At 38.2% G+C, this 18,350-nt stretch overlaps 1 protein-coding gene across 1 annotated transcript in view; it reads right to left on the reverse strand.

The window, feature by feature from the left end:
• Positions 1–18,350, reverse strand: part of HGF (hepatocyte growth factor) — a 71,906-nt gene that overhangs the window by 7,184 nt on the left and 46,372 nt on the right. Inside the window, exons 8-16 of the mRNA XM_074952664.1 lie at positions 16,657–16,831; positions 14,450–14,577; positions 12,796–12,898; positions 11,309–11,448; positions 8,520–8,558; positions 7,882–7,978; positions 4,315–4,389; positions 2,100–2,243; positions 302–408 (exon numbers count right to left, since the gene is read on the reverse strand). Of these exons, the coding sequence (XP_074808765.1) occupies positions 302–408; positions 2,100–2,243; positions 4,315–4,389; positions 7,882–7,978; positions 8,520–8,558; positions 11,309–11,448; positions 12,796–12,898; positions 14,450–14,577; positions 16,657–16,831 (1,008 nt within the window). The remainder of the gene's footprint in view (positions 1–301; positions 409–2,099; positions 2,244–4,314; positions 4,390–7,881; positions 7,979–8,519; positions 8,559–11,308; positions 11,449–12,795; positions 12,899–14,449; positions 14,578–16,656; positions 16,832–18,350) is intronic.

An 18,350-nucleotide genomic window follows, 5' to 3' on the forward strand; every position in this document is an offset into this window, starting at 1 on the left:
AACATACACAAAACAATGCATTTTTCCCTAGCCTCATTCTCAGACACAGCTGAATCATTTTCGCTTAATTTTCCAATAATATTCAGCTTCACGAAAACATGGAGCAGGGAAAATTTCATCTGAAAAAGTTAAAGTTTGGCAATGTTATAAGCAATGGAAAACAAGATCTTATAATGGGACATTTTAGGGAACTTCAATATTAGCTAGCGCTACTAGTCTTGCCTATAATATGTTGGCAATGGGAACTAAGCAGACTGTCAACATATATTGTTTCATTCAGTTTTAAAAACTAATATCTTACATCCTGTGTGTCCCCATCCGTAAACACTGCAGGTGGTCCTCTCTGGAATGGTACATCCAGAAATGGGCAATCTGATTAGATCCACAAAATTATTGAATACTGCAGCTCTGCAAAGAGAAAACAAAGAGTAGATATGATGGATCTTATATAGCATTTTAAACTGCTTTTTAAAAAAACAATATGATCTATGATATATCACAGTAATAATTAAAAATTGTGCCAAATATTCTGCTTTATTTTTCTTCTCATGAAAATCTGGGAGTTCCTTTTAACTATTTTTTGAATTGCAGATGTTACTTCTCAAGCAGCTTTCCTGTAGTGCTGTTACAGTTTTATTCTGTTTAATTTGGGTTTTCAGTACAAAGATAAACAATGAAGGCATAAAGGGAATACCCTTAATTTGAATAAACATTTATGATAATATGACGGTACATATGAAGGGTCATATGTACAAAAGGAGCTCACTTACAATCTAGTGTTTATTTTATTCTATAAATTAAAACCACACGCCATTCTATTTAACTAGGCCTGATTATCAGGAAGAAAGATACATGTAGGGCATGATTTTTCAGAAGTGGCCTTTGTTTTTGTTGGTGCAGAAGTTGAATGTGCATTTTTAACACATGTCCAAGAATTTGGGCTCCATTCTGATGGAATGCTCGTTAACTTGAGAATCAAACTACGTGTGCAACCCAGACTCTCTGGTTGCTGCTGTTCCACACCAGTTATTGGGGCCACTGGATAGCATAAAAATAGATCTGTGAGCCCACTCTTGGTTAGGGAAACTAGATGTCCCGATTTTATAGGGACAGTTCCGATATTCAGGGCTTTGTCTTATATAGCCTTCTATTACCCCCACTCCCCTGTCCCGATTTTTTACACTTGCTATCTGGTCACCCTACTCTTAGTCATCCCAACTGTGGCCTTTTATGCCAGACTTCATGGGACCAGTGTAGAAGCTGCTTCTTTAGTACATAGTGAGTGCACAGGTACCACTTTTCAGCTGTTCTGCTAGCAGACACCAGCATAACCCCTAAATAGAGACTTTGTACCAGACACAAGAATGACAGGCCAATTCCACCAGCAATGAATTGTTGGTACAAATATAATCTAACTACTATCCTTTGCACCAGCAAAAGCTCAGGATGGCTGAAAAATCAGGCATATACTGTGAAGAATATTAAGCCAATCCCCAAAACAAGAAAACAATGATTAGCAACTAATCACAAAGTTATAAATTATATCACTGTGAGTAGAGTTGGTCAACATTTTTGTCAATGTTTTTCAATGAAAAATGGATTTTCAACCACCAAAAAGAAAAAAATCCACAGTTTTGTTTTCATCAACATTTTTCCTTTTTTGAAGGGGGAAATTTTTTCTTTCTTTTTTTTTTTTTCATTTTATTTGGATGGGGAAAATCCTACTCTTTTTCTTTCTTTTTTTTTTCATTTTATTTGGATGGGGAAAATCCTACTCTTTTGCTCTATTACTTTAACACACCCTATTCCAGTGGGGTGGGAGAACTTAAATATTGTAAAGGTTTTGTTATTTCTCCTCCCAAAAGGATTATTTTTGTTTAAAATAAATGAAAACTGTCAAACAAACTGAAAACGTTGTTTCTTTTGAATTTTTTCATGATCTAGGCTTACTTTACCTTTTTATGACCAGCTGTAAGTGTGAGTTTAATCTATATGGACATAATCCGTATTGCTACTATCTAGGTCTGAGCCTACAGTACTTTCTTTGGCAAAACACTCATCAACTGGAGATCCTGGAGTTAGCAATATTAAGAACTAACCTGGCAAGTTTCAATAATACCAGATCAGATCCTTCAGGTCCATACACCAACTGGGAGATATTCAGAACTTGTTTATGTTTCTCTTCTCTTCCTTTGATATTATGAACTCCAAGCCAAGCTTCATAGTCTTTCAAATCTTTGTACCTGAATAAGGCAAATTTAGTATGACACATTGGCATTTTACTTGGTCTAGTCTCAACACAAACATTCTTTTTTGGTATGGTAACATTCACATATATATTGAAAGATATTAACTGCCACTCTTTGGTAGAGATGGACACACACTGCCATTTCCAAGTCAAATCAGAACTTTTCCAAAAATTTCATTGCATTCAGATATAGGGTTTTGGTTTGGAAATAAAGGCAAGCCATAAAGTTCACATCCAGTTCCAAAGTTTTTCAAAATCCAAAGGCATTTTGGTTAGCGTCCATCTCCACTATTCCCGTATTCTCTCTTTTTTTTTTTTGGTTTTGTACATTTTATATCAATTCCACCAACTGTAAGATTGTATTGTTTCACTTTGCAAGTACTGCAGCTTGAATGAGCTTTAATGGTTTTAAAATTGTGACATCTAAGACAAGAACTACTGAAGTTTTATTTTTAAAAGTGGAAGTGATCTTGTAGCAGGTTACCCATCTTTTCTCCACTTCTATATTAGGATAAAAATATGCAGTTCATTTCCACATATATTCATGGCAGGCCTCTTAGTCTATACTCTGGAAGATGCTAGGTCAATAAATTAGAACATGTTAGTAATTCAGCAGTGTAGAGAGGGGAAAACAATATGGATAAAATAAGAACCAATAGAAACTTGCATCCAAAACTCAAACTGATCCTTTTGGAAGACCCAACAGGTCACACTTTTAAAAATTATTTAGTTTTCATTTGCAAAATGAGACTGGACTTCCTGATTTCAGCCAGGACCTAAAGAGGATGAACTGAAAGTTTGTTCTGTTTGTATTTCCAAGGCAGAATAAGAAAGCTCCAGAAATTTCATGACCTCTCAGAATTCTTGTGAATATTCAGATCTTATGGAGCAATGATGGCTAAGTAGTAAGGCCTGGATGCACAAAAGAAGTTAGGTGTGTAATGCTGAGCATCACAGCACCTAACTTTTAGATGTCTAGAAAATCACTGCAATTCACTAAGCCTGAGTTAGGCACTTTGGCTCCTATACAGTGAATGGGGAGAGATAGGCTCCTTAGACTGATTCACAGAAACCAGTATGCTAGGCAGGGAGCTGCTTAACTAGCCAATGGGAGATGCTGACCAAAGGTGAGTGTCAAGCCCTACCACCTCATAGACATAGGCATTTAAGTCCAGACTGCAGGGAAGCACCTATGTCTGCTAGCAATTCTCATCTGTGAATCCTCTCTTAGAGTTAGGCACCTTATGCCATTTTAGTAAGCTGCTGAAAGAGAGGGAGGGAAAAGAGGAGAAACTCACTCATAACTTTAGCCAACTCATAAGGATACTCACCTGGGAGGCTCTGAGGGGGAGAAAAGATTTGAACTGAGATCTATCACTTCTCCAGTTCTAACCACGGGGCTATGTGACATTTGGATACCGAGCTCCTCCAGTCTCTCCTGGTGAAACTGTTGCACTTTGTATCAATAATTAGTCACAGGGGGAAACTTGATTCTGGGACACTCATATCCTAGGTAATGCTCTAACCATCAGCCTATAAATTATTCTCATGCATGTTCTCTCTCTCCCCCCAATGACTCAATGGGTTCAAACTCTGCCACACAAGTCTTGCCTCTTAACTTCTTGTTTCCATTCTTTTAAGGGTTTGGACGGATGAAATGTGCCACTAACTGTAGTTTTTGTTTCCTAATAATATCCAAACTTTCAGATTCTCAGTGAACTGAACCTTTGAACTTTCCGAGATTTGCCCAGGTTTGTATTATACTCTAGCCAATTCCCAGCAGTAGCATGAAATTAAATTTTATAAAGAGGCAATTGTCTAATTATCACACTTGAAAGAGACAGTCGTACTTCATACTTTCTGTAAAGTGTCCAGTGCTCTTTTGGAGCAATGATAATGATAATAAATGAATAGCAAGTTTCCATAAAGACATTCATTATCAAGAGAGAACGACTGAAGATAGAGCAAGAGAGAAGACTGCAGGGTTTAAAGGGAAGATGCATTGTGCCACAGGCTTAAAAGAAAGAAAATACATTTCAACAATGCAAATCTACAAACTACTGTACCGAGAAGGGAAACATTGTCTTGCTGTTAGAACCCAGTTTTCCTTTACCAAAGTACCTCCACAGATATGTTTATTCCTGGGGGGGAAAAAAAACACAGGGAAAAAAATTGTACTATTTGGTTTTTATCAAGCCAAAACTTCTAACAGCACTTCTAAGGCCACCATTCAGTTACACAATCATATTATTTAAATAAATTTAGTGCCATTAAAAGGTATATTGACAGCCCCAGAAAATGAAGATCTCCCTCTACAGTGCAGGTGAATCATGGATAATACTGGAGCAATGTAGGCTTCCCTCAGACTGCCCCACTCTCTAGAGATGAGGGGGAAGTTCATTTCTCTGTTCATTCATTTTTTGGCCTCAATGCTGAGACTAAAATAAGGGAGCCAAATGTAAAACTGTGATGTGGCTATCTGTCTAGTAGGAACTGGACTGAAATTACCAGCTCATTTCAGACAGGCCCCTAAACTGCCACCAGATGGTAACAACATTTGGTCATTACTCAGCTAGCTCGTATTCCAAGTATTGACCTAAAGGTGGAAAGTTCCTATTTGATTACCAATCCCTTGGGTTATCCAGTCCCAACATACTTCAGTTGGAAACAATCTGCAATATGTGATGACCTGTGTGAGATTATAGAAACTGCGGCATACTATATCATGTAAAATTAAAAGGATTAAATATGACAGATATTCCAGGAATAAAGAAGAGAATTTGGAATGCAGATTAATTAGTTTGCTTCTTTCTACTTCCAAAATCATTATATTTATTTACTGCCGCTCTTTGGAAGGAGATACATCAGTGCTCTGGGCAAAGTTTAACTTCTCACATTTTATAAATTCAAATCATACAGATGTTCAAAGCTTTAGCAAGAACTACTGGAATGAGCCCAAATTCACTTATGCTTATTCTATGTTGCAGTTCAAAGATAGCAGACTAACACAGATGTTTGCCTTCTACTTCTTTTTGGACTGTATTTCGGCTGGGGAACAAGTTGGGTTCTTTTTAAAAGAAAGATTCTGCCCAGATTCCTTGTCACTGCATCACAAGTAAGAGTACATATAAACTTTTTGTCAGTGTCACTTGGCCAGATTGGCATCATCTCATTTAGAAGTTGTGACTGGTACATACACAGTGGCACACACAGAGGTCAAAATTCTGCTTTAACAGTGGCACAAATTCAGAGTAACTTCTCTGCAGATGAAGTTACTCCAGATTTGCTTAAGTGTAATCAGTAACAGAATCTGGCCAAGATCTCAGGATGCTCAGGGTAATTAATTTTCTTTACATTTTAGAGATGGGCCTTAGCTGCAAAGTATGGTCCCAGATCTGGGTTTCAAGCACCCCAAAGTTTAAAGAGCTTCAACTCTGAGTTTGGTTTTGCCCATTTTAACACTTTCTAATGTTTTCAAAACTAGGATTAGGAGACTGATTTGATTTTAAAATTTCCTCCCTCCACCCCCCGCCCAAATGTTCCAGAGTGATCTGAGGTTTTGGTTCAGACCTCTATTATAATTAGTGGGTTTGTTTCTAACAATACAACAGTTGAATAATAAAACCGTATTCTTATTCACCAACAAAGTATTTTTCAATCATAATTTTGTTCCTTGTGAATTTTACTCACCCTCCCTACAACCAAACAAAAGAAAAGCTTTTCGGAATTCATCTTTCAGTAAAAGACCCCATAATCTTTTAAATGTCTCTGGTCATTCCCCCAGCCACTGGTCATTCTGTCTCTCTTGAGGATATATTGTGGTATGGCCTGAGACACAGTGTCCAAAGACACATTCCAATTGGCCAGTGGCTGGGCTTTTTCACTTATGTCACCTGTGCAGCAACACCTGACAATGCACAGATGAAGCGTCATCATCAAAAAACTTCACAAAACAAAGCTGCTATGTCCATTATGGGTATGGGAGAGAGAAAAGTTAACAGAGGAAGGGGAACAAAGACAGTTAGGGCCGGAAGAGAGGTACTAGTGGCAGGTGGACAGAGGGAAGCACTGAGGGCAAATATATCAGAGATTTAGACAGCCTACTCTTCCAAAATGCCTTTTCTGCAGCAGTTTGTGGCCTGCAAGCTACTTTTAACCCACTTGCCAGAGTAAAAGCTAAACTGGGAGTTGCTTTTGGTGACCAAATATTAAAGGGGAGAATCAAGACACCTGCCATGGTAAGCAGGTAGAAGATAGTTTTGGAAAGGGTCAGAAATGTGCGTATATAATAGGGTTTGGGCAGCTGTGGGGTGAGAGAAAAGCCATGCCCACTCCTTCCTTTTCCTTTCCTCAGTCATATAACAAACCTCCTTTTCCTTCTTTGCTTGCATGTGCTGAACACACTTGTCTGGTTCAACATAGCACAGGTGCACCTGCCCTGCTTTGTCAGTAGTCCAGCTGAAGTCAATGCTTCACATGTTAAGCATGCACTGAAGTGTTTTGCTGGATCACACCAGCCTTGTAGGATCAATCCCTCAGCCAGCTGATCAGCAGCTTATTCAAGAGGACAAAAACATTGTTTTTTGTCAAACCAACTGGGACCTTGAGACAGACCCTGGAAATATTATAAATGATAATTATTTGTATTTTGGCAGTGCCGAGGAACCCCAGTCATGGCCCGGGACCTGATTGTGCTAAGTGCTGTACAAACGCAGAACAAAAAGTTGATGCAACATTCCTGTTATTCAGGGAACATGGTCACCATAGAACAGTTTGATCATCCAAAATTAGCTTTTCTAATAGAAAGTGAGTTGGAGATGGATGGGGGATGGGAGTACAAAGGGCTCAAATAGTCCATAGAGCTTTAAAGAAAGGCTAATACAGCTATCAAAATAGTACAGAAATATACATCAATTGGAAAAGGCAAACAAATGGGTTAGGAACTGCATTTGTGGAGGAGCAGAATAATGAGTTTAAGGAACATACATTTTTTTATGTTGGGAGTTCTTCATATGGTACCAAACGGAGAACAATATGAGATAAACTATTACCATAACTTTATCGAATAAGATCTTTCATAATGTAATATACATTTCCATCTGTGGACATTAGGATCTTGTTTTACAGGGAGAAAAGGGATTTCCTTATTGCCCATATTTATTTCTCATACATATTGCATTTCAATTGCATGTAACGAGATGAACAGATAACCTTAAAATTTGACACTGGTTTAAATCCTGCATGTCATCTTAAATCTTAATGTACTGCTGTTAAACTGCAGAAGGCAACATGCAACTCAATTTTCTAACAAGAGTCACTGAAACAAACATTTTAAGGCTAGATGTGATGCCAATGATATAAATGGATCTACAGTAGCTAATCTGGAAAGCAGAAGATTATGCATGTTTTATAAAGAACAGTTCTTATACATAGGACAGAAATAATGAGCTTATAACCAGTTCATGGACAAGAAGAATACAGACTTGGATTCAACAGTTGTTCCAGCATATTTATACTTTGCTTATGCAGTGTTTAACCACAATGTACGTGTGTCTTTACTGAGGTGTATGTTTTAGTGTAACCTCAAACCTATTTTTTTTTAAAGTAGGGTCATCTTGATAAATGATAGTTACCTGTATGCCAAACTAACCATCCATCCTTCGTTAGTTTGTGTTGGGATTCCATTTACAACTCTCAAATGTTTTGTTGAGGCACAAGAAATGACAGTATCTGAAAGCAGGTCCAGAGATCACATTTTACTAAAAACAGCGGGAGGAAACCTGTACAGTTGCACATAAGGACCACAGAAAGGTCAATTTTTAAGAAACAGATTTTTTTTTCTCTCAGAGCTACTAAAAGCATTCAAAATTACATCAGTTGGAGTGGCAGTAGGCCATCTATTATTTAAACAGGCTGCTGGCATGAAAACATTTAAATAGTTTTATTGTTGAAATTCATATAATTATATAGCTAATACTGAAAGCTAGCACCATATCTCACCAGTTGGAAGAGTGAGTTTAAAAATGTATATCACAGAACACCATAAAGGTATCAGCTTGCCAAGGAATTTTAAGTGTTTCTTTTGTAAATCTCATTTTCTTAAGCCTAGAAGTAATTTGGTTTCTTTAGCTGATATTTTGGCATGCCAGTCAGAAAGGATTGGCTAGTTTTAAGGAACTTATTCCTTTACCTCATACATATACACAGAAACACTCAAAGAAAGTGGAACTATCATAATGGGACATACAGTATATAGGTAACAATTACTTACGATCTAAATTTGTTGTGGTAGGAGTTGTATCACCTTCACCTAGCAGACACACAAGACGTCCATAACAGTGAAAAATAAAAGAAAGTCTAAAATTAAGAGGAGTCATAACAGAAAAATAAATGCTATGTTACTGATTTTAATAGTTCACAAAGATTAAGGCTTAAATGAGCTTTGGAAAAGGCCACAAAGGCATAGAGGCAAGGAAGGGGGTAGAAGTTAATTTCAGAAAAAATTTAGCAACATTTAGAAATGTTTATTTCACATTTTTCCTCTTGGCTTAATTTTGGATACATCTGAACTACACGGACATTTACCAATGCATGCATCTGGTTTCACATAAGCATCGGCCAATACTAATAAATAAGGCTGGTGTTATGAAAACGAGTTACTTGTCCAAATCCAACTGACTTTCCAAGGAAGTTGGGTTCCTAACCCTAAGCCTCTGGAAAATCTAAATCTTATTTATATATTGATATTAGGGAAAATTTATCTGAAGCCAAATTTGTTATCTGAAGATCAACTCAAATCCAGTTATATTTTTTTAAACTGCTTAAGCTTTGTTCAAGTTAGGAGAACTTTCACCTCTAACTCTGGGGTTTGAATCCAGAAATAGCACTGCCAGTGGTGACCAAAAATAATTACCATTGCCAGATAGCCCACTAGTGCTTGCTGTAAACCAGGAGAGGCCAACCTGAGCCTGAGAAGGAGCCAGAATTTATCAATGTACATTGCCAAAGAGCCACAGTAATATGTCAGCAGCCCCCCAACAGCTCCTCCACCCCACTCCTAGCGCCTCCCGCCCACTAGCGCCTCCCTCTCCCTCCCCGTACCTCCTGATCAACTGTTTCGTGGCGTGCAGGAGGCTCTGGGGAGAGGGGGAGGAGTGAGAGCATGGTAGGCTCAGGGGAGGGGGTGGGAAGGGGTGGAGTGGGAGCAGGGCCTGTGGCAGAGCCAGGGGTTGAGCAGTGAGCACCCCCTGGCCCACTGGAAAGTTGTCGCCTGTAGCTCCAGCCCCAGAGTCGGTGCCTATACAAGGAGCCGCATATTAACTTCTGAAGAGCCGCATGTGGCTCCGGAGCCACAGGTTGGCCACTCCTGCTGTAAACAATCCAAAAGTACTAATAATAAAATCAAAAGCTGAATAGATTTGACATTTGTTCGACTATTTCTTCTCCTCTACACCGACAAAACAAAAACAAAACACCTTTTACACAGTTTCTTTACTTTCAACAGATATAACAACACCTGAATCAGAGGATCTCCTTCTAAGGGCTGGTCTACACCTAAAACTTAGGTTGACCAAGCTGTATCACTTGGGGTGTGAAACATTCACACCCTTGAGAGACCCAGTTGAGTCAACCTAAGCCCCAGTAGACACCACTAGCTCAATGGACGAATTCTTCCATCAACCTAGCTACTGCCTCTCAAGGGGATGGATCTACTACAGCAAAGGGGAAACCCCTTCCTTTGCTGTAGCAAATATCTACACTGCAGCTGTGTGGCTGCAGCAATGCAGCCACACTGCTGTAGCGCTTGTATTGCAGACAGAGCCTGAACATGGCTGCAGTGTTAGGGTCTGAAAAAATGCTGCCAATTGCTCTTAGGAATTAGTGTGATTTTATTCCTAACTCCTAGAACGCATAGGGACACATTTCTGCCTTAACCAAGAGCCTATTTTACTCTTGAAATGTTCTCCCAGGTTATGAAGCATTTCCAATTTTAAGATACAAAATGAAGATAAACATCTTTCAAATTTAAATGCGAATTCCATAATTCACATCATGAACTTTTCCCCCCACTAAATCTCAATTAATTTTTCCAATCCCTTTTCTTTTTGTTTATTTACACCATTTAATTTTAACATATGATCTTACTGAAAATGACTTCCACAATATTTGCCAAGAGGGGGAACATTACATCATTCTCTAAAAGTTTAAAGGGAGTACCCCATACACATATCTGTGGTTTTATTCCATATATAATGTATACTGTGTTTTGAGATGTAAAAATTCACACAGAGAAAAACACACATGCACACACACAAATAAAAGGCAATGAGTTTGTACTTTCTTGCTTCATATTTAAGACTATCAACTATAGCAAATGAGTATAATGGTGAATAAACTCTTTGTACACTGAAGCAAAGATTTCTTTAAGATTTGTCTCCTTTGATCACTTGAGTTATTTAAGTAGTACTGTAGAAATTTGGGCAAATTATGCTATCCAGGTACTTATATGAACCCCACTTTCCCCCAGAATCTGAGCACCTCATGCTCATTTATGTATTTATCCTCCCAACACCCCTATGAGGTAGGCAAGTGTTGTTATCCTTTTACAGATGGGGAACTGAAGCACCAAGAGGCTAAGTGATTTGCCCAAGGTCACATGGGAAGTCTGTGGCAGACGGAAAAGGGAATTGAACCTGGGTCTCAGGAGTTCCAGGGTAACACCCTAGCCCCTGAATCATCATTCTTCCTCTCCTTGCTTGACTATCACTCGTAATCTTGCAGTGGGCAGGATTCTTTCATCTGCTACAGCCCTTTTGTCCTGCTGTGGCAGCATAAATGAGCCTCGGAGCCAGTCAAGGGAGAATCTCCCTGGCACAGGCTTTGCACAAGGCATTTTCTCCCCATTGCCCCCAACTAATGCACAAATTATTCATGATAAGAGTTTAAGTTTTGTGTAACATGTAACAGCCAGAACAAAGACAAATGTACATTAAAAACAAGATAGCCGACATTATACAGCTGACAGTAATTCCCAAGTTGCAAGGCATCGTCAGTGCTTACATCGAGAAACTGGGCAGTAGTCCCAGGGAATGAGAGGATTGCTTGTGTAGCACCAGGGACCATGAGCATCATCATCTGGATTGCGGCAGTAGTTTTTCTTCAGTTTGCTAATATCTGGTTCCCTGAATACTGGTATGTGCCTACAGAAGAAAACATTCTACCAATAAGTATGTTGGTATGAACATTCATTCCTAATTTTAAATGAATTCACATGGACTATATTCAAGCATAAGAACTGCAGGGAGGGTTGCAGAGTTGCTTTCTAGTTGCTTCAAGGAGTGGCAGGAAAATTAATTTCCTCAGCTTGATATGAAGAAACCTAGCACAAAGCTCCGTATTCAGGCAGTGTGCTCAATGGGAGGCTTTGGGCCACATTAAAGAGCAAATCCTATTTCCTTTCAATTAGGTGGGAGTGGCTGGTGAATCAGGATTCCACGTTCCACACCAGAGATCAGAAAGAGGCCTAAAAATCCACCCACATGCCTTAAAGATTCCGCTCGTAGTGTTTTCAGAGTATGCATGCACACACGCATACATGTGCATAACAACAGGACTTCTCTTCCATCTAAAACTGTAGAGATTTTCTACTTATGCTGATGAGAATGGGATGAGCCAATCAAAGCAAACAGCTTACAGGTCCCAATTAGAATAGACATATTTGTACATTCAGATCATGACAAATCCCTTCAATATAATCGGTTAATAACAGCAGTCAACACAAGTGTAGAGCAATTCACGTATTGTACAGTGAGAAATAACCAGACAGTGACTACACAAACTAAACACACAGCACAAATCAGAGAGCAGCGAATTGCATTACTGAGGTAGAATAGTTTAATTAGGGGCCAGTAGCTGCGTGGCATCCCTGCACGCTGAATCGCTGAAACAGTTCAATTTGTGATTAATCTTGTGAGGAGGGTGTTGTACCTTTAAGGCATCTGCACTTTTTGCTGTGGGAGTTATTTAGAGCCCCTTTCTGAGCAAGCTGAATTGGTGCTTAGAATACAATTGACAGCCCAGAGAGCTCTTATTCTTGCTGTGAACCTTTCTTGGGTTGTTTATCCATTTTCATCTTAAAACCAACTTGAAACTATGCCTGTTAAACTGAGTTGCCTTTTTCACCACCAATCATCTTGGCTTCCCATTGAAGTCAATGGGATCTGAGGATGCTCAGCAGGGAGCAGACAGCAACTAGCAGTACTCATCCTTAGGGAGCAACTTTATGCTACATTCCCTACCCTCCTCTCCCAGAACTTTAAAGGGCAGAGACGGGAAAATCCCAGGCATTGCATGTACTGGCTATGAGATCCCAAAGTCTGTAATTAGTGGCAAGCCTGAACAAAGACACATTGTACAATATACTTAAATGCTGACAGAAATTATGCTGGGAACTCCAGGGGATATTTTGAAGTGTTTGCATAAGACAGTGAGGTGCAAATTGGAGGTGATGTTTGTACAGGACTCATTTATGTCTTGTAGCTACACACCTCCTTAAGTCATCAATATTCTTGTCCCACATAGAGCATGTTAATCCAGATCTTGTTTTAGATAAATTCCCCATGTAATTCTTGCCATTCCCACGATAGCAATCTGGAAAAAGAATATTGAGAAAAAGTAATGTTGAAGGAACTTGTGCAATAATGAAAAGAAAGTTGTTCTTTTACAGCAAGCATCCACATAATTAAAGATAATCAAGTGCTATATTTAGCATACACTATACAAGATAAAGCAAATATAACCAAAACCAGAAAACAAATTAATGAGAGAAAGTCAACCTTTTTGAAATTAGATGATATATCCCCTTCTTAAGGCCTAGGGTCTTAACTATAGTATGCAATAACTTACTTTTACTGTGTCTTTCTTAGATAAATTGGAAGCTTTTCAGTTTAAATATAATTTGCTTACAGTTAACTTAACAGGGTCACTGCAAATTATTCTACTTCTAAAAGCTGCCAGGATATGTTGTGCTCTTTTTAAAAAGTCCAGATGTCCTCAACAGAACTGAGAACAAAACTTCTGAACTCATTAAGGAGAGGTTCTGGATTTTGGCAGCAATAGATAAATTGGAGTTTTTCTGTTCTCTGGCATGGCCAAAGAGTAGTGCACCTTCAACTTAAATACAATTTCAAAACATGCCTTGATAATGAAGCATAAATTATGTTTATTGTATGATGTGCTGTCACCAAACATGTATGTGTAAAAATAATTTGAAATGGTCAATAACATAAGACTTTATATATAAAATGATTGATTTAAATGGTCAATATTTTAATTCCAAACAGACTGCCCCCAACACACTTTTGTTTTTTGTTTTTTTACAAACACAATAAAAAGGAGGCAAAATTTAATCCTTGTTAATTCAGAAAAATCCAAGCCCCTTATCCCACCAAAAATCTTAATGGAATGCTAGGATAAATGGAATAAAGCTGAAATCTTTTCTTATGAATTATTCTAAAATAGGGTCAAAGCCTGAGCATGCTCTACAAGATGCTGAATGCGGTCAACTCCCATTGATAACAATGCATCTTGCAGGATCAAGTTGACATATAGCAGAGATCTAATGGGAAAATATCTGTAGAAAATGTATGTAATGTTAAAGCTTCAGATTAGAATGCTTCCTGATTTTGTTTAAAATTCACAGCTATCTGGGGTAGGTTGCATGTTATTGTCTACATTCATTTCCCGGTGGTCAGGAGTCCACATTAAAACAACCAACCAACCATACATCAGATCTGGTAGCCTTGTTGGCAATTTCAGCAGAGAGATCAAGACATAGCTAGGCCTGGAGAATGATCTAGAGATGGTCCCTCCATCTCAAGCAGAAAACACAATGGTCCAGATCTTCAATTGGTGTAAAATGGCACAGTTCCTTGCTTTCAATGGAGCTGTACTGATTTATATCAGCAGAAGATTTAATGCAATAGGGCGTCAGATGGGGGAACACTTTCACTGTTGCTTCCTTTGCCTGACTAGAGGGACTAGGCCAGATTCAGAACTCATTGATATGACTGTAAAACCAATGAAATTCAAATGAAGCCAGTGGAGTCGCTCTGAATTGCAGAGGTGTAACTGAGATCAGAATCAAGGAAGTCAGTCTGGCATCTTGAACTTAAAATATTTTATCTCCTTTGTATCGGTTACCTTGTTCATTTGACACATCACACTTAGGTATTTGGGAGCAATAACCGATCCGAATGTTTGGGTCAGTAGTAAAACACCAAGGTGACTCCGATCCATCTGGATTTCGGCAGTAGTTCTCTCTTAAATCCCTATAAAAATAAATATGCTATTTTATATTAGGCATAACCTAAAACTGCTGTGTTCTATTGCTTTTTCTATTACAAGTTAACAATAATAGAGGCTCCTTGAGGTCTGTATGTTATTGATCAGTATTTAGTGCAGAGAGATTTAGGTGAGACAATAAGAAAGCAGGGACTAATAAAGTAAAGCAATTGTAACTGGAGTATGGTTAAAGGGGAATCATCTCCAGTAGATCTATGTTTTGACTAGCTATAGGATTTCACTTTAAGTACAATAATATTTTAAATGTAGTATATTGCCATATGGGAACTTCCACCATTTTTTTCAAAGCTTTCTCTGATTACAAAATTCTTGCATGGCATCAGATACACCTGAAACCTATTAAAAGTATTTAAAAAAATACAAACCATGCCATAGGATTTAAAAATTCTCAGTACTTTGAATGGCTCTGTAGAATGTTCAGAAATGGTGTCCTGTAGTTTCTCGTTGATTTAATTAGGAAACTGAATCTTAGTATATGAAAAAATTGTGTTGAAATCTTATACAGGTGTTACCTTTTGAATAGGAATCTAATCACAAGGGAGTCACTCTTTAAAAATCTCTCACAGCTTGAATTAAATAATCAAACTTCTCAAATGTAAGTTTTATTCTCTTTTCTCCTGAAAGCTGTTCTCACGTTCTTTGCAATTTCACATTCCACAGTATTTTCCCATCTGCAACAGTCATTGATAACTGACGTTATAATAAATAGGCCTGATCCTGTAACCCTTATTCACATGGGTTTTCCTCAGTCACACAAGCAGTTCCATTGACTTCATGAGGGCTACTAGCATGATTAATAACTACTCATATGAGTAAGGCCTGCATATCAGCCCCATTATTGTTTTCAAGGTGAACTGTTACAGGGCTACTTTTTTACAGGAGGTTGTGAGAACAGTACATTAAGCCTAATCTTACAATAGTAGTGACTCAGGCAAAATGTCAAAGACTCCATTGTATTTTGGCTGAGAAAACACTTCAGGAACAGCCTCACCGATTGTCTTTCAGGTGGGCGCAGGAAGGTCTTGCTCAAACATCTATGAGATTTATACAGGAGATTCAGGACCAATTCCAATTCTATTCCCGCACTGAAGTCAACAGGAACGCAAAAGGTTAACATGTGAGTGATTTAAACCCAATATTCTTGCCCAAGGAGAGAATGCTTTTAGCTTTGCGCCTATATCCAAGTGACTCCAATTATTGTTCATTTTACTGATAACTCTCTAAAGGATATAACACACATTAAACAACCCTGACAATGCCCCAGGTCAATGAAGGGATTGACGCAGCAAATATAAGTGTTTTGCCCAAAACTACAGAGCAAGTGCTTCTCAGAGCCAAGGTTAGAACTCGGGCTGGAATCTCTTCCACTCAAGTCTTGTGCTCAGGCCAAGGGATCGGTGTCATTAAATCTAGACAAGGTAATGAAAATACACGCTAGAAATGTAATCATTAATGAGGGGGAAATAGAACTGACAAGACAACAAAATAAAAAAAGTTAACTCCATAAAATATTATAAATGTCAAGTATCTACAGTGAGATTGTTTAGCTTAAAAAAAAGGGGGGGACACCAAGACTAAGTTACTTCTGAATATTAAAACTACAGATAAACAATTGTCTCCTTCTAAGAAACAGTGATGGTTTATTAATGGGATTTAGGCCACAGTATTGTAAACACACATGTACTTAACTTTGAAATCAGGCTACTCATGTGGTCAAAATTAAGCTCATGGGTGTTTTCAGGATAAGGGTCTTCAGTGCGTAAAAACAAAGACAGCCTTGAACCAATTCATCTGTGACCCATAATAACCCATAATTTTTGTTTTCAAAGAGTAAGAATTATTTATAGCACACTCTTGCAATATTCGTGTAGTTTCCAATGTCAGAGGCAACAATGAACATGTCAGCATGCAGAGTAATGATGATGATGATGACAATATTAAAAAAGTAGTAACCTTTCTTTGAATACCCGTTGGCGACACGAATGTCTAAATTGCAGGAACTGATCTCTGCCCTGTAATCTATGACACCTGCACACGCTACTCACTTGCACTTGAAGTTTTCTGGAGTGATGTTGTGCTGGTGAGGAAACTGGGAGACCCAGTGCTGACACTGGACTCCACTCCATATGGTGTTCATGGTACCTCGGTAGCCCTCACCTTGCCCCTTGATGCACTCTGTCATTTCTACGGCAGCATCAGTGATGTTCACAATGGTCTGAGCTGTAAATGGAGAGAAAAAGAGCGGTTTCCTTTTCCTAAGAGCGAGTCTGGTGTTAGTGTACTGCAGTTCAGACTCTATAGCTATTCAAATCCAGGGTCTCTGATGACATTGTCAGTGATGGTCAAGTCTGGCAACTCTAAAACAATTAATTTCCTCTTTAAACTTTTACAAGACCAATGAGATTCTCTGTGGCCTCAGGGACTCATGTTAGCACATTTGCTTTCAGGATTAGGGCATAAAATGTCTGAAATATATAAGGGTTCCTATGTAAATCTTGCTGCACAGAGAGATACTAGGTTGTTTCTACAGCAGTCAGTGTCAGAGTCATATTCTTTGTTATTATAATCCCAATCCTGAAAGTATTTACACACATTCTTAATTTTACCCAATTGAGTAGCCCCAATGGGACCTCCCACGTGTTAAAGTGAAGCCTATGCATAAATGTTTGCAGGATTCAGACCCTAATGTAGGGAGTTTTTTTCCAACACGCCCAAAATATCAGTGATGGATTAGTGAACAGTACCTACCTAAAAAGCAATAAATCTTATTATTAGCTAATGTCCTAAAGCTCCTTTAAGCTACTCATTTTATGCTTCATAAAGTTAAGAAAAAGAAGTGCCCTAACTTCTGGAAACTTGAGATCAGAATTCTCTAGAGAGAGATAAATATTTTCAAGACCAACAAATGCATCAGACTCAAGATCTTTCACAGATGTCAATATGATCTGCATTAATCCTAGTCTGGGCTGTTTTGAACTAAATTCAGACAAACAGTGGCTTCTCAAATGAGTCATTTCAAATGCTTGAAAGCCTCTTTATATTTCCTGTAATTGAAAAGTTGATGGAAAAGATGTTGTAGCACAAAAATTATTAATTAATCTAAAACTAAACACACTACGGTAATGTCAGTGTCTTCCAAATGCCCCCCAAAAAACATATTTGAATAATTATTCAAGAGTCATTTTGTAATTGTTGCTAATTGGTATTTGTTCATAGTCTGATGAGTAATTTTACAAGTTAATTTACCAGCTATAGTTTTCAACTGTAAATATGTTAATAAACAGTCTCTAAATTAGTTTTAATATAATATATTAAATATATATTAATATAGATGTGTTCTATTGATAATGTCATTCATTCTTAGTGCATCACTAATTCCAGCCAGATCTCCTAATTTGCAAAGGGAATGGATCTCAGGAAAACGAAATGTTATAACATAGGTTTCTGTATGACTTATTTTCAAATCCCTCATTTTAAAGATCATATTAACATCAGTCAATAACATCAAGATGCACAGTGGTACTATATATATCTCTGTGCTAGAACTCTAAATTTCTCTTTTATTCATCTGTAGGATGCTTTTACCTCTGCTTCATAGTCAGATTAATTGCCTGTCTCCCCTTCCCAAGGCAGTCCATCTGCAAAAGTTGCCCCTCTGCACTGAGGTTATGATTTCCAAGCTCGTTCCAAAGCCAAAAGGCCATTGTGATGTCCCTTCTATGCCTAAGTTTCTGCAAGC

Source organism: Natator depressus, chromosome 1 (genome assembly GCF_965152275.1).
Source record: "Natator depressus isolate rNatDep1 chromosome 1, rNatDep2.hap1, whole genome shotgun sequence".
In the NCBI taxonomy this organism is placed as follows: domain Eukaryota; kingdom Metazoa; phylum Chordata; order Testudines; family Cheloniidae; genus Natator; species Natator depressus.